An 18066-nucleotide genomic window follows, 5' to 3' on the forward strand; every position below is an offset into this window, starting at 1 on the left:
AGAAATATTTCTGTACAGTACAGTTTAGTATATCCGGTAATCTTTTTTGGTACAAGTTAACTATATCTGGTCAATCACTCACTTCCTGTCAGCCTTACTGAACTCACAGTACCGAACAGTGTGAAAAGCTGAAAAGTAAAACCGAGGAAACCTGGGCGGAAGTAGAGGATGCTCTTGTAACATCTGGAACATTCGTAAAGGACTTCCAAAAATAAGAGAAGTAGAACGTTTAATTTCTGTGAAATTCAAAGATTTCTGTATATCTAGTGAAGACTATAAGAAATATCTACTGTCTCAAAATACAGAGGAGGCATTCAACTTGTTAAAGGAATTAGAAGTTTCAATGAACAAAAGTTTTTCAATTGTAAAAAGAACAAGTGATGAGTTGAAGGAGACCAAATTTGAACTCCTTGAAACACTAAGTCATGTGTCGTCAAATGTATCAAGTTTTCAAAGAGCTAAAACGCAAGCTGAAAGGGCGAAACTATAACTGATCAAGAAAGAAGGTGAGCTTTTTATACAAAAAACTGATATCGAAGCAAAAATTAGTATCGTCAGACAGGAGAAAGAAATCATCTCAGCAGAAGCGGACTTCACAGAAGAAGAAAAGATTGATCTTCCGATCTACTCAAGGGAACAGATGACGAGTGCGTTTATTCTCAATCACGACCATAACCCATCAAATACCGAGGATGGCCACATTCAACAAAATCTACCATATTTGGAACAGAATCCACCAATCAGTGTTCAACATCCAGAGGAGGATGACCGACATTTGGTATATCTAAATACAGTTAATCAAAATTGTGTTCCTTCAATTCCAATTCATCAAATGCATTAATTGTGTCCGCCTTCTAATTCAGTGAATCCAGTTTGTTCTACCTCGATTTCAGTGCCTCAAGTTTGTGCTTCTCAAAATTCAGTGTCTCAAGTGAATGTCTGTTTAAATTCAGTATCTCAAGTGAATGTCCCTTTAAATTCAGTGTCTCAAGTGAGTGTTCCTTCAAATTCAGTGCCTCAGATGCGTGTTCCAAATTCAGTTGATCAACGGAGTGCTCCATTGAATGCAGCTTCGCAAGTGTTCGTTCCCTCGCATTCAATGCGTCAAGTTTGTGTTACTACAAATCCATTGCCTCATATGATTACTGCTCCAAATCTAGTACCACAACGGCCCGCAACACTTCGACAATGGCCGACTTTTCAAAGTTTTTGCTACTCAAGGATTTTCTACTCACAAGATTCACCAACTTTGATGATCGTCCAGAAAATTTCAATTCTTGAAGTTCTTCATTCCGGAGTGTTATACTAGTCACAGAGTTTGAGGAAATGGATTTACTTGTGAAATGGTTGGGTCCAGAGTCATCAAAGTTTGCACGCACACTGCGCTCCGCAAACACCCACAATCCTAGCCTAGGTGTAAAGCTTATTTGGGACAGACTGAACGATAAATATGGGAGACCTGAGATGGTGGAACATGCTCTAAAACAGAAACTACACTCGTTCCCAACCCTCTCTAATAAAGATCATGCCAAATTGTACGATCTCGTGGACATTCTCACCGAAATTGAAACGGCGATGACTAATCCAAAATACGAAATTTGTTTGAGCTACTTCAATTCATCTACTGGAGTACTACCCATAGTTGCCAAACTACCCATATCTCTACAAGACAAGAAGACCTCTCAAGCAGCTGGATATAAAAAACGGAATGATGTAGCATTCCCTCCATTTTCCTTTTTTGTCGAGTTCATCCGTGAAATGTGTGAAATCCGTAACGATCCTGGACGTGTATGTCAACCGTCCACAAACACAAACATGGCATACAGCAAACCTAGACCTACTGGCGCAGTCACTTCTCGTAAAGTTGAAATTGTATCATCAACTCCGTTAACACGTTGTCCCATACACAATGCTGGACATTCTTTGAACGAATGCCGTGGCTTCAAAAGAAAATCGCTACGTGAGCGTCAAAACATTCTACGTGATAAGAAATTATGTTTCCGATGTTGTGCCTCACAAAGCCATGTGTCCAAAAATTGTACAGCGGACATTAAATGTGATATTTGTAGTAATCCTTATCATGTCACAGCGATGCACATTGATCGTCGTCCTTCAAAACCAGAATCCCCTACACCAGTCTCAACAGCGAAAACTGCCTTAAGCAATGGCGGGGAGTATGAAGAAGGAAAACATGGGAGTCGTTCATGCGGGAAGATCGTTTTAGTGGACGTGTTTTGTCAATCAAATCCTGCGAAAGTTACCCGTGTTTATGCGACAATCGATGACCAGATCAACCGGACGTTGGTGTCCCCTTATTTGATAGATCGACTCGGAGTTACAGGAGAATGTACACCCTACACTCTTACGTCATGCTCCGGTGTAACGACAGTCGCTGGACGCCGTGTGAACGGATTATGTGTCAAAGCCTTGGATGGTACAACTACATTCAACTTACCGGAAGTCATTGAATGTGATTCTATTCCTAGTGAACAACTTGAAATACCTACTCCCAAAGTCGCTCAATCACAACCGCATCTACAATGCATTGCACCTTTCATACCACCCCTAGATCGCAATGTGAATGTTGAACTGCTCATAGGACGTGACTTACCTGATGTACATCATGTGCTTGACCAAATTACTGGCAGCCAAGGTCTACCCTTTGCTCAACGTCTTCCACTAGGATGGGTCGTCATTAGTGAAATTTGTATTGGTAAAGTTCATCCTCCAAAGGAAGTGAATGTCAACAAAACGCATATTCTTAATGACGGAAGGTGCACCACCTTTCCAGTGTGTCACAACAATATCAATGTCAAGGACAATGATGATGACATATTCATACGAACACCATTTGACAACAAGATTGGACCTTCTGTTGAGGACCGCAAGTTTGTAGCTCTTATGGACGCAGAGTTCCACAAAGACACTGATGGTTTTTGGTCCGCACCATTACCTTTCAAGGAGTCAAAACCAGTGATGCCTAACAATTATTCACAGGCCTGGAAACGTGCTTTGATTCTCAACACAAGTTTAAAAAAAAAGATCATCACAAACGACAACACTTCTTTGCATTCATGTCAAAAGTCTTAGCTAGTGGGGCAGCAGAAGTTGGTCCTTCCGACATACCTGGGGAATGCTGGCATTTACCTCTTTTTGGGGTGTACAATTCGAAAAAACCGGATCAAATCCGAGGAGTATTCGACTCGTCGGCTGTGTTTCACGACGTTTCATTGAGCAGTGTTTTAATGTCTGGACCAGATTTAATGAACAACCTTGTTGGGATCCTTATGCGTTTCCGTGAAAATGCAATTGCGATCAGTGGTGACATTCAGCAAATGTTTTATGCATTTCGTGTTCATGACGATCATCGTGATTACCTCAGATTCCTTTAGTACCAGGATAACAACTTTGAAAAATACAATACCGAATAAAAGCTCACGTTTTCGGAAACACACCATCTCCAGCTGTTGCCTATAGATGACCTAGGAAGCGATTTGAAGGAACTAAATCATTGTGCAGAAATATGCAACTTACCTGTACGACACAGTTTAGGAATGCAGTGGGACTTGAACTGTGATATGTTTGTGTTCAAAATCTCTAATGCTGAAAAACCTTAGACCCGCAGAGGCCTTCTATCGACATTGAACAGTATATTTGATCCAATGGGATTTATTTCTCCAGTCACTATCAGTGGAAAACTTCTACACCGTGAACTTGTATCTCCTGGATGTCACTGGGATGAACCACTTACGGAGGAACATTTGAAAAGATGGCAAATCTGGATTAATTCATTACAATCTGTTAATAACTTTAGAGTTCCCCGGATGATTGGTGCCACTTCCATTTCTTTGGCTCGTCACGGGGATGTTCATGTCTTTTCAGACGCATCAGAACACGCAATAGCTGCGGTGGCATATCTTCAAGTGACGGACGAATTTGGAGAAACTTCTCTTGGATTTCTAATGGGCAGCAGTTCTTGCCACAGAGTTAGGAGAAGCAGTTTGTGACTACTTGAAGATTGATTCATCAAGAACGATTTCATTACTTTACTGACAGTAGAATGGTTTACATTTGTAACAAAATCCGTAGATTTTTTGTGTATGTTACAAACCGTGTGGAAAAAATTCACAAAGTCTCGTCTCCGTCTCAGTGGTCTTACGTCTCATTTGACAAAAATCCAGCTGATGTTGCAACAAGATATTCACATACAGCAATTACTACATCTCTACAGTGCTGGATAACTGAACCCCAATGGTTGAAATTTCATCGGATATGATCATAACTGCAAAACTCAAATTAAAACTGAGATCGTCTTTGACTCCCGTCGTTTTGCTCGATTCTCGACCTGGAAAAATCTCGTTGTGGCCTTTAAGACTTTGAAACGTTTTGTCAGAGATAAATTTCAAGTGAGCAGTAAAAGTGAAGACGAACCAGATATCTACAGAAAAACCGAAATGTTCATCATTAAACAAATTCAACAGGAGTCGTACAGTAAGGAAATAGAAAACCTGAATAGTGGCCAACCAATTCCCAGAAACAGCAAAGTGTCGCGACTTGACCCATTCCTTGATTCATTTGGAGTTCTGCGTGTTGGAGGGAGACTTAAACTAAGCTCAGAGTTATCTCTGGGAGAGAAGAATCTAATCCTCATTCAAGTTATTCGTCATCAAGAACGCCATCTAACCGCCGGGGCCATTAGATCAGCAGGATATTGAATAACGGGCTGTAAAAGACTTGTATATTCCATTCTATCCGATTGTGTAAAGTGTCGTCGACTTCGTGGTAGACTTGCTTCTAAAAAAAATGGCAGACTTACCTGAGGAACGACTAACCATTCATTTACCTACGTTGGTGTCGACTGTTTTGGACCTTGGGATGTTGTCACGCGTCGAACACGTGGCAACTCTAAACGATGGACCGTATTGTTTGCATGTTTATCATGCCATGGTGTCCACATAGAAGTAATTGAGGAGATGACTACTTCGTCATTCATCAACGCCTTACGTCGCTTTACATCAATTAGAGGAAAAGTGAAAGAGTTTTATTTAGACAGAGGGACAAATTTCATTGGTGGAACTCGTGAACTTGGAATAAATGCTGTTTTTGTAGAACACCCCTCGATTAAATCCTTCTTACAGTTGCAAGTAGCAGTTTGGAAATTTAACACTCCGTTCTCTTCTCACATGGGACGCGCTTGGGAGCGCTTAATTGGTGTAATCAGACAAATCATTGATTCAATCTTACTGGATTCTAAGCACACAAGAATTACTCATGAAGTCCTTAGCACGTTTATGGCTGAAGCGACATCGACAGTCAACGCCCGTCCACTGGTACCTGTATCCACCGACCCTGAAGCACCTTGCGTTTTGTCTCCAGCTGTTTTGCTCACTCAAAAAACCGTTGATTCAATCGAGGATTTTAAAAATCTTAGTGTCAGCGAAGTTTATAACATTCAATGGAAATTTGTTCAGTCTCTAGCGGAGAAATTTTGGTGTCGTTGGAAAAATGAATACATTAGCAAAGATGGACTTGTGCGTAAACTTGAAGTTCGTGTTATCAAAGATGGACAGTCGCATATATATGTGCGTCCGATTTCTGAAATTATATTTTTGTGTCATTCCATTTAATGCTTATTGTGTTGTGACAATTTAGAAAAACAGTTTCATGAATAACATTTTTGTGAACAGAGTACGGTATATGCAATTTTGTGATATTTTCATATCAGACGGGGTGTGTGTTGTCTATTGTTAAATTTTAAAATTCTTCATAAATATTTTTGTACAAATTAACCACTCTGAGTCAAGTATATCCGGTAATCATTTTTGGTACAAGTTAACTATATCTGGTCAATCACTCACTTCCTGTCAGCCTTACTGACCAGTCCGGTCTCACTTTGTCTATCGTCTTCAATCTTGTTAGATGCGTGCCTCGAGCCACTAAGTAAGTCTTTTTTTTTTGCTCAGTGAGCAGCAAAAAATGACGTTTTTTTGCAAAAAAAGTATGGTTCCCAGAACTCCTCTTACAACTTTTAGGGTAACTACGTCATCTCTTGGGATTTAACTGGGGCTGTCCTATAGATGTGCAATAAGATTTTAAAAATCTAAATTTCATCCAGGGAGTCAAATAGTAGCAGAAAATTGACGTTTATCACTAAAAAAACCATAGATCCCAGAACTACTCTTATGATTTAATGGATAGACACATCATATCTTGGGATATGATAGGGACTGTCCTATAGATGTGCATTAAGGTTTTAAAAATTTAAATTTCATCCAGGGAGTCATAAAGTAGCAGAAAATTGACGTTTATCACTAAAAAAACCCATAGATCCTAGAACTCCTTTTATGATTTAATGGATAGACACATCATATCTTGGGATGTGATAGGGACTGTTCTAATGACTATAGATGTGCATTACGGTTTTGAAAAATTTAATTTAACCCTGAGGCCCATTACCCACATACCTTAATTTTGATGCCCTTTAAGGATCACGAATATATATGGGTAAGGGGTGGGGATCTCAACCGTTTTCGAGATATTCGTGCACTTCCTGTTCGAGGTGGGTCATGACCACCCCCGGGGCCCGTGACCTACATACAGTTTGATGCCCCTTGACACAAGGAACAAGAATATATATGGTTTAAGGGTGGGGATCTCAACTGTTTTGAAGATATTCAGGGACTTGCTGTTTGAGGGGGTCAGGACCACCCACAGGGCCCATGACCTACATAACATTTGATGCCCCTTGACATCAGAAACATGAATATATATGGTTTAGGGGTCATGATTATAACAGTTTCTGAGATATATGGTAATTTCAAATTCCTGAGGGTGGGGATGACCACAGGGGTCTGATCTAATAAACCCTATATATTGCCAGTAACAGTCAATATATGATTATGAAAACCCTATATTATTATCTTTGTCCGTTTTCAAGTTACCATTTACAATAGAGTCTACGATTCTTTCTACATTTAGGTTCAATGTTAGATCCCATACCCTTTAACCCCCCCCGAAAAGTGGTTGTCTCACCCAAAATGAGAAAAATCATACCAGGGTGCACAACTAGATATGCATGCCTATCATATCCTAGAGTTTTGTACAATTCTGTTCAGCCATCTCTGAGAAACAAAATCAGAGCGGGAAAGAAGAAAACGAAGAAGACGAAGAATAATTATACATGTATTAAGAACCGTACAAAAACAATAAGTCTCCAAATTTCATTCGGGAGACTTAATAATAAAGATTAAATAGAGATAGGATCATCAAACATCAATAATTTAAAGATAATTGACAATTTCTGATTCTAAGGGGGTCAGGATGACCTCTTAGGGTCATGACTTACACGCCATAATGATCTGATGCACCATGACCTAAGAAGGAATATCTTTGGATTAAGGTGGGGATCTCAATGGTTTTTATGATATTTGATAATTTCAGGAAGAGCACTTGGGATCCTGACCTACATACCATCTGAAATTCTTTGAACAAAGAAACAATAATATAATATGTACATGATATATGATTCAATTTAAGGACCCAGATTGTTTATAATAGATCAATCATCTATGTTTTGTAAACTTCCTTTGTATATATATACATGTATTAGTTTGTGTTTTGTTCTATATACTATTCATGTTCATGACTGTAGTATGGCTTAGTCTTATTTTATATTACATTAAAAAATTGTCAAATATATATGACTTGGAACCCCCACCCCTAAACAAACTCAATAATAAACTGTTCTCTCTCCCCCCCCCTTAATTGTCGAATGATCTATTAAAATCAAAATATAATTTGGGTGTCTAAAAACTTTTATAAACTGGTAAAAAATGTTATTCTACAAAAAAATTACATTACACCTTGCATATTTGACAAATGATCTATTGAGATTTGATCAGAGGTCATATTTCTACCTTGGGATCAATAACTAGTATTCATTGACAAGTTAAAATTAATAACAAAAAATGATTCAAATTATAAATGTTTATACTCCACATTCACCCCCCCCCCACCCACCCCAATCTAACCTGGTTCTAAAGATTCAGTCTTCTTAATACATTCTTACATGTGTACAGTAGCAAATTTTAAATCATGCATTTCTTGATTGCTTTTTCTCTCGTGATGCACGTTGACATTTTGGAAATTGCTTAATTCAATTTTTAATAGATTTATAAACAAAATGTTATATGCATGTGTATTCACCTATTGGGGCAATTGTAAAGTCTCCTAAACAAAGCAGTGACATCATTAGGCTAGGAATTACCCACATGGATCAAACACTACTGTAACATATGAATAAGATAAAATACTTTATTATTTTTAGTTCTAGAATGTCAGGGTGTCTCCAAGGGGGCATAATCTATATACAATTTTACGCGCAATGACACAGAGCAAGAATAAATTATATGGTTTTATAGGGATGTGGATCTCAGATCTCAGAAGTTAACAAAATATACAGACTGTATCATCATTTCCTATTTCATAAAGGCGGGGGGGGGGGGGTTAAAGACAACACCTGGGGGTCATTAATGTACTTTACACCATTTGATGCATCATAATGACATTAGAAGATATTTTGTATTTTTCTGTTTCGTGGGGGTCAGAACAGTCCCATAAGGTCATGACCTACATTGTATTTGATGCATTATAATACATAAAGAAAGAAATACTCCTTCCTTCCTATTATAACTCATATAAAAATGTAATACACAAATTTAATAAGAAATTGTTTATACAGGGTCAATATGGGGTCAACTCAATAGTGCAAGTCTGACAAATGAAAAAAATAACTTTTGCGACTAAAATGACAGAAACTTTACAAATGAGATAGGATAGGTAACGATGATAAGCTTAATATTTAACTATTAAAAGATGATGATACAGTATGCTGAAAGGGAGATCACATTTAGAAAGTGAAAGTAGAACTTATGTATGCTGGCATCTCATTATATTGTGCTACTGCTACTACATGTATTATGCTTACCTATATTGGTCAACATCATAATGATAATCCAATTAAAACACAATAATGAATTCCTTTAGCTGATCTTAACTGATCCTTTTCTGCTTATGGAAAACACAGACATGTATGTATACATCCGAAGAGCTGGGTAAAACTAGTACCCGTAAATGAGACCTGCAGACCTGTGTTGTGTACGTAACTTCAGACAAAGATCAGTTATTTGTAACATGCGTGTATTTTTATGACCTATTCTTCAAATCCACATGCACTATTTTATTAGGTAAATAACAGTTTTAAGGTGGTGCAGGACACCTGCATATTGTGATGTATACTTCCTATTGAGATAAACAATAAAGTATATTAAATTATAATTAATTAAATATTTACCCCCCAAATAATGTTACCTAACATTGAAGTGCAATGGATGAGAGTGTTTACATGTCTGTAAGAGCATTGGGGTCCAATGTGTATTTTTGGTAATTTTACAATTGATATAAAAGAATTTTCATTGTGGGGGGGGGGGGTCTGGAACCTTCACTCCCACCCCTTCTCTAAATCTGTGGACACGATGATGTACATGTAGGCACACAGAAGCAAATCTAAAACCGGCAACCGCCACGGGGAGGGGGCATAATTTAATTTTGTTGGTAATAATTATATAGACCATTATACTTTCTATGACATTAAAATGTTAAGATTATATTGATTAACTGAAAATTCACTGCAAATAGTTCAACCCCAAATGCACATAAAGTGGTGCTCATGTGTATTATCATATGGGAAGGGATCTCATCCTTCAGTTATGAAAATTATAATTTTTAAATGTATTACCGGAGCTTGGATGTGACATTCATTTTTAATTAAACTGGTGTAAAACAGTGTTATTTACGGGCAAACACTTGGTGCGGGTATTACTGTCTAATGACAGCATCTAGTTTCTATTTGTTGTAGTTTTTTACCAATATTACTCACGACGGCAACGTTTTCCACATAAAATAAATTATGAAACCCGTGTGACTTTTGTTTGCGTTGTGCATGGTTATCTGTCTAGGCAGAATATAAATGCAAATGAGAAAATTTTCAGATAATAATTTAGACATGAGAGGTGTAAATTAGGGGAAATGACTTTCAATGCTAGTTGAATATCAAAGTGGAATGGGACACTTCCATATTGTGACTACCTTCGTTTTGAAATAAACAGTAAAACCAACATATTTTTGTCTTTCCAAAAATTGTTATACATCAGAGTAGTTACAATTTTAGCAAATTCTAAAACAGTGAGGTATTTTGATTATGACAAACTTGTATTCACATTATGGACATATCTCCTTAAATGTTTATGTGTTGTAGCTAAATCATGGATTTGGTAAATTTTGATGACAAATGTAATTTGTAATTTAATTTATTATATCTGCAAAGTAATTGTAATTTAATTAATTACATTTGAGAACTCTTGTAATGGTAATGGTAATTCAATTGAAGGATTAAAGCAAGTAATTGTAATTTAATTAATTACTTTCCACAGATGTGTGTTAGTAGAAAAGAAGATTTTTAAACATTATATGCATTAACACTGTATGGCCATATTGCCTCACTTACGGCCTGAACCCCTGACCCATGGGCCATGAATTTCACAATGTAGGTAGAGGAGTTTATGGACATCACTATTAAGTTTTTTTAACACATGTGTAGACGTAAAGAAGATTTTTAAAGATTTAATACATTTTCACTATATGGCTATATTGGCCCCGCCCTAGGGCCTAAACTCATTTCCCAGGGACCATAAATTTCACAATTTTGGTTGAGCACTTCATGGACATCATAACTATGCATTCAGGTTTTCCCTCACATGTGTGAAAGTAGAGAAGAAGATTTTTGAAAATTTGGCTTTTTTTTTTTTTTTACATATGTGGCCCACCTGTGTCGCCCAAGGGGTGATAGAACCATGAATTTCACAATTTAGATTTTTCTTACCCTAGAGATGCTTCAAACCAAAATTGGTAACAATTGGCCCTGTAGTTTTTAAGAAATAGTCAAAACTGTAAAATTGTTAAAGCACGATGCACGATGGACAACGGACGACACACGACCGCGGACGAAGACCAATTGCAATAGGTTACGTGCGTGACTCAGTGACCTGAAAAAGGGAATACAATAGTAAAATTGTTAAAGTTGTGATCTAGTTTAACTATTTTGAAATGTTTAATTATAATGATAAATTTTTATCTGCGCAGAAACACCGTGAAACAGAAGGAAACAAAGTTGTTCAGTGTACTAAGTAAAATGAAAGAGTTAACCAGATAAACGTGATTGATACTTATGTAAAAAGTGTGCAGTTTAAGGTGTTGATATATGGGATTCTCATAAAGGTGTAGCTGTCGATACTTACATATTGATTTTTGTAAGAGAATACTTGGTGTACTAAAAAATACCTGTTATAGTGCAATGTATTATGAATTAGGTAGAATATCTTTAGAATGATTTAGAAAAAAACCAATACCGTTTGAAATAAAAAAATAAAATTGCATATAAAAGTATGCCATATTGACATGGTTGGGAACAACGGCATATAGATTTTGAACATCAAACAATGAATGTACACTTTAGGCTTGAGTGACTTGTATGACGTAGTAAAGAAGAATCTGTTGTTTTAGATTAATGTACAAAAATGTGCGATTTATTAAACAAAAAAATATATATCTGATATATGTTGATCGCAAAAACAAGTACAGCAAAACTCGGTTATAACGAAGTCACTGGGACCTAAGAAATTACTTCGTTATATCCGTAATTCGTTATAACCGTATAAGATATTCATTTAATTTACATAGCTGGGGATCCAAGATGACTTCGCTATATCCGTGAATTCGCAATATCCGTGTTCGCACTAAACGAGTTTTACTGTAATTATATAAATACTTGGTTGATTTTTGTTTGTTTGTATATTCACATCCACTTTACGTAAAGTTAAGTCTCCATCACATTTAAACCAAACTTAACTCTGTCTGTTCAAAACTTTTAAATGATGTGCTGGAAAAAGTAGAAGAAATGCCAAATTTTGATTATTCAACACCGAATACAGACTTGGTTCGGTGGTTATGGAAATTGCCAACCATAGGTTTGTTTAAACCGTACGTAAAGAAGAAACTAATCAACAATCACGTCTGTTCTTTAAACTTAAAAGTACCAACAAATACATTAACGCGGTAAATATTCGCAATATCTCCAATCACTAAAAAGGGCCCGGTCTTGTATATTACCATATTTTAAGTTTAAGTCTACTCCTTGTATTTCTTACAATCATATATGGACAATGCATCTAGCCTTTTAATTACAATAAAGAAAAAGAAAACAACAACTCGACATAAACATCTCGACATCAAGCATCTTAAAGATAGTCCTCCAACATGTTCTTGTCTTGTTCTTTTTCAGCCTTCAACTATAGTCCTGCTGGACATGTCAATATTGTTGACGTAAATATTGTAAATAGCGATGACCTTAAATGACTTATTCTCAAAGGAACCCTTATCTTTCAACTGTCATTCTAATGTCATACATATTATTAACGTCTTCTGTTTCCAACGAAAGACCTTATTGTTTTCGTACAGTTTCTTATTAAGGTATTCCGTTTCCAACGGAAGTCATTATTGTTATTGCTTTGATTCTTTTCCTCTATTATTATTAAGGTATTACGTTTCCAACGGAAGACCTTATTGTTTTTTATTTGTTTCTTTTTCCCTATTATTATTATTATTATTAATTTTTTTTCAGTCACGTTTTCTCAAAAATGCTTCAGCCGATTTTCATAAAACTTTCAGATCTTTTTTATGACAAAATTTGTAAGAAAATTATTCGAGCATTCCCAAGATTTTGAGCTCCAAATTTCTGAAGCGAGAATCTGCGTAGCTCAGTCGTTAGAATGTTGGACTTGTGCCCAGGCGACCCGGGTTCCGTCCCCGAGTGCCGATTATTTTTTTCTTCTCTAATTTTGTTTTGTTTAACGATTTTATCTTTAAAATGATGGTTTTTATTGTTTTCCGTTTTATTTTTATCATAAATAAAAATAATAACAGCTTTCTTAGTACAAATATAGTGCTCGTTTCTGTCAGCAGTTTGCTTAATTCAGACGCTCGTTTTATCGCCGGCATCAAAGACATGCCGCCGAATCGCCCCTGCAGTACGACCGCATTAGAGTTCACTTGGTCGCTTTGTCGGCATCAAAGAAATGCTGCCATCTCCATGACTGTATGCACACAACATTTAGCAATGCACAAACGTTTTTTTCCATGGCTTTAAAAGGAGGACTGATTAGTATTTATTTACATAATTATATAGATACACGCATGCATTTATACATGCGTTTATTGACAAATGTTGCTTATATATTTCCTGAACTCTATAAAACCTTATGAAATAAATCTCTCTCTCTCTCTCTTTCTCTCTCTCTCTCCCTCCCTCCTCTCTCTCTCTCTCTCTCTCTCTCTCTCTCTCTCTCTCTCTCTCTCTCTCTCTCTCTCTCTCTCTCTCTCTCTCTCTCTCTCTCTCTCTCTCTCTGGGTTAGGGTTAGGGTATAGGGGTATTTGCGATGTTGCAACTCATATATTAGGAGTACTATTTGTTTATATTTGGAGTTTTCTTGATACTGTTATAATGTGGTACGAGTTTTAAATCGTGATCGTAGCCTTTGTTTTATTTTAGATTTGCTCATTTATTCCTGTGCTCTCGTTCAGCGTTAGGGTAAGGGTTGGATTAGGGTTAGGGTTGGGTTAGGGTTAGGGTTAGGGTTAGGGTTAAGGTTGGGTTAGGGTTTGGTTAGGGTTAGGGTTAGGGTTAAGGTTGGGGTTAGGGTTAGGGTTGGGTTTGGGGTTGGGTTAGGGTTAGGGTTAGGGTTGGATTAGGGTTAGGGTTAGGGTTGGATTAGGGTTAGGGTTGGGTAAGGGTTAGGGTTAGGGTTAGGGTTAGAGTAAAGGCATATTTACGAAATCATTTGCTGTATCAACTCGTCAATGTCACCGAAATGTTACGTGATCTTTGAAGGGCGGAGTCAAAGCTGGATTGATATATATAGTGGTTGTTGTTTTACCTCACATTTAAACCTGAAACCATAAACTTGTTGTTGAACCCTGTATAGGGGTTAAGTTTTGGGTTAGGGTAAGGGTTAGGGTATAGGCACTTTGACGAGATGCGTGTGCGGGAATGCGGGACTCCGCCTATTTATCCACGTGACTGTCAATCATTTCCTTCTATAAATATCTGATGATTTAGTTTTTTTATCATTCTTTTGATTGTGACTCTGTTGGGTTATATGGGTTGTTTACTTGTTAAAGGTAACTGCATTTTTTAATATCATTATTTAATTGCTGATTATCCTGCATTCTAATGGGTTAGGGTTAGGGTTAGGGTTAGGGTATAGGCACTTTGACGAGATGCGTGTGCGGGAATGCGGGACTCCGCCTATTTATCCACGTGACTGTCAATCATTTCCTTCTATAAATATCTGATGATTTAGTTTTTTATCATTCTTTTGATTGTGACTCTGTTGGGTTATATGGGTTGTTTACTTGTTAAAGGTAACTGCATTTTTTAATATCATTATTTAATTGCTGATTATCCTGCATTCTAATGGGTAAGGGTTAGGGTTAGGGTTAGGGTTAGGGTATAGGCACTTTGACGAGATGCGTGTGCGGGAATGCGGGACTCCGCCCCTTTACTCACGTGACTTTCAACCACTTCCTTCTATAAATATCTGATGATTTAGTTTTTTTATCATTCTTTTGATTGTGACTGTTGGGTTATATGGGTTGTTTACTTGTTAAAGGTAACTGCATTTTTTAATATCATTATTTAATTGCTGATTATCCTGCATTCTAATGGGTTAGGGTTAGGGTTAGGGTTAGGGTATAGACACTTTGACGAGATGCGTGTGCGGGAATGCTGGACTCCGCCTATTTATCCACGTGACTGTCAATCATTTCCTTCTATAAATATCTGATGATTTAGTTTTTTATCATTCTTTTGATTGTGACTCTGTTGGGTTATATGGGTTGTTTACTTGTTAAAGGTAACTGCATTTTTAATATCATTATTTAATTGCTGATTATCCTGCATTCTAATGGGTTAGGGTTAGGGTTAGGGTATAGGCACTTTGACGAGATGCGTGTGCGGGAATGCGGGACTCCGCCCCTTTACTCACGCGACTTTCAATCATTTCTTTCCATAAATATCTGATGATTTGGTTTTTTATCATTCTTTTGATTGTGACTCTGGGATTATATGGATTTTTCACTTGTTAAAGGTAATTGCATCTTTTTATATCATTATTTAATAGCTCATTATCCTGCATTCAAATGTTAAGTAGCAATAGATGTGAAATTTTATAAAAATGGTAGTTATTGCTGGTAATAATTGATAGACTATTGAATTGATCTAAAGTTTACAATTAAATTTCAATTATAGCAAGATATTCATCAAATGTAGTGAATGATTGATATTAATGAAACTTTCTGATATACTTAATTAAGATAATTACGTTAAGAACTTTGGCTCATTAAGCTTAAGGTCTAACATTGTTTTACTCTGAGTTAAACCCGTGTATACACTGGGTTCAACTAGGGTATACCCTGGGTTTACCCTGGGTATACCCCGGGTATACCCTGGGTTTACCCCGGGTATACCCTGGGTTTACCCCGGGTATACCCTGGGTGTACCCCGGGTATACCCTGGGTAAAACCCGGGTATACCCAGGGTTAAACCCGGGTATATCCTGGGTTTAACCCGGGTATACCCTGAGTTTACCCCGGGTATACCCTGGATTTACCCCGGGTATACCCTGGGTTAAACCCGGGTATACCCTGGGTTAAACCCAGTGTATACCCTGGGTTTTACCCGGGTGTACCCTGGATTAAACCATGGTAAAGTCATATTTAGTTATATTTAGGTTTAACCCGGAATATACCCTAGACTATATTTGGGTTTAACCCACGGTTGATCTTTGAGAATATAGTTTAATATATATTTTTGTTAAGAAATAAATGAATTCAGATATAATGCCGGGTAATTATTTCTTATCATCATCTGACTTGAAAATTAGATATTATAAAAAAAATTCTAAGCTTTGCTCATTACTAGTGTCTAAACACGTCATATTTTTTTAAAATTTTAGATGGATATGGAAGATACGGAACAAACTTTTTCTGAAACGGTGGTGGAGAATTTCAACCTAGCCAAGGCGTACAATTCTGTATCTGAAACACCACAACTTTTTTTAAGAAGGGATGATCGGATTTTTGGAAGATGCCTGACAGTCGATGAAGTAGAAAGAGAAGTATGGTTGAGATATTCCTTTGACATTGATGGATGCGTTGTGGAGTTTAAATCTTTGGCCGCAATAAGAATGCCTGTGAGACATATCACACTGTTTCCAAATGATAATGCAAGTCTACGGAACGTTAGAGGCATTTTGAAAAAGCATGTCAGATTAACAGAATACAGTAAAAGCGAACTTATGACCTTCTCAAACAGCTTAGGGTTCCAGTTATTTTATGAAAGAGGGTGGGAATGTTGGATAGCATTAATTCCTGTGCACCAGATGCATTCAGTTGCGTTATCCAATCAGCAAGTGAGACAACAAGCCCTCGCCACATTTCTTCAGCTGAGAGAGAAATTTAAAAATACACTAATGGCTCTTGCTTTGCGTGGAGAGGCTAGAAGAACTCTCGAAAAGAATGACATAAATGACGTTCGAAAAATGTTCATTTTACCTGACGATTGTTATGCAATACTCGATGCTTTGCAAACGTCTTTAAACCAACTGACCCAAACTGGACTTTTGAGACCAATCATATTTTGCTTCCGCTTTGGTGAAAAAATGACCCGTGGATTATCATTGTCAGATTTCAATACCCAATTTACATTGCGTACAACTATCCATGTTGCTGCAAACATACTGTCAGACTCTGAAGAAGTTGATCTTCTTTGGTCTACTGCGGGATTGCAACAAATCATCGGCCACAGAGGAACACTTTGTACATGCTTATCATTCAAAGACTGTGCCAACTATCAGAGCAATCTAGATGGAAGACCAATGGATATCAAAACTTGTTTGCGGACGATTTGTCGTTTTCCACACGAGGTGCAGTTTGTTCAACTTTACGCTGACATTCCACATCGCCAACCCAATTGTCGATATCATCCAGTGTCGGGTTGCATTGTTGGAGGTATGTGTTTCCCACGATCGACAGCAGAGGCATTCCTACGCGACGCTGATCATTATATATCTACATTGCAAAGCAACTGGACATTACTAAGAAGAAGTACATGTAGGATTGAATTTGTTGTTTCGCAGGATTCAGTTGCTGACCATATAAATGCTCTGGATTTTATTAATTTAACCAATCTAGAAGTACTTTTAGAAACTGTACCTCTGTTGGTGCCTTTTCCTTTGCATATTCTAACATGCATTCGACATTTGGGTTTATGGATTTGCAAGGAACTTAAAGAATTATTGAACGAGTATAAAAAAACAGGAAATGTGCGTGCCACCTGGCAATCCTATCAGTTGGAACTAGCCTCCGAAAAACTTTTGTGGGGAAAGCCACTTTGTGGAAGGAGTACATCTTACTCTATCAATCTAGGACCAGGAGCTCTTGGACCCAGTAGAAGTTCAACTGACCACTATGGATTTCTATCTTTAGAAGTGTACTCAACCTGTATGCAAAACGAATATAGCATTCCCCCACAAGAAATATGGACAACATCTGAGGTCATATCTAAGATGATAAAACGTTCAGTGGGATTGCACGATCACTTGGATGGCAGCTATGGAGTCATTGGTCGACATTTGGTTGTTGCCTTACTACATGACCTGCACGAAACTGGCAAGGCTGCCAGTTACGTTCTTTTTGAAGATTTCCTACGAGAGATGAAATCTTGAAAGACTACATTTAAGACAGTCGGTGCTGTAACAATTAGATCGCTGGTCAAACTGTTAACAACAAACAGAAGAACAAATTCCCAAATGGTTTTTTCCAGCTTGTACCTGCTCTTGGATAAAAGTAATATATCAGTGGCAGAAGTCATAAAAGCTGGTATTCTTGAACTTG

The 18066-nt window shown here is 37.3% G+C and overlaps 1 protein-coding gene across 1 annotated transcript; it reads left to right on the forward strand.

Annotated features, from left to right (window-relative positions):
- The first annotated feature begins 1326 nt into the window (after window positions 1-1326).
- LOC136271823 (uncharacterized) lies at window positions 1327-3090 on the forward strand. Its single transcript, XM_066072358.1, has one exon. It carries the CDS (start codon window positions 1327-1329, stop codon window positions 3088-3090), a length of 1764 nt encoding a protein of 587 aa, XP_065928430.1.
- Window positions 3091-18066: the final 14976 nt, after the last annotated feature.

This window comes from Magallana gigas, chromosome 2, assembly GCF_963853765.1.
Source record: "Magallana gigas chromosome 2, xbMagGiga1.1, whole genome shotgun sequence".
NCBI classification, from domain to species: domain Eukaryota; kingdom Metazoa; phylum Mollusca; class Bivalvia; order Ostreida; family Ostreidae; genus Magallana; species Magallana gigas.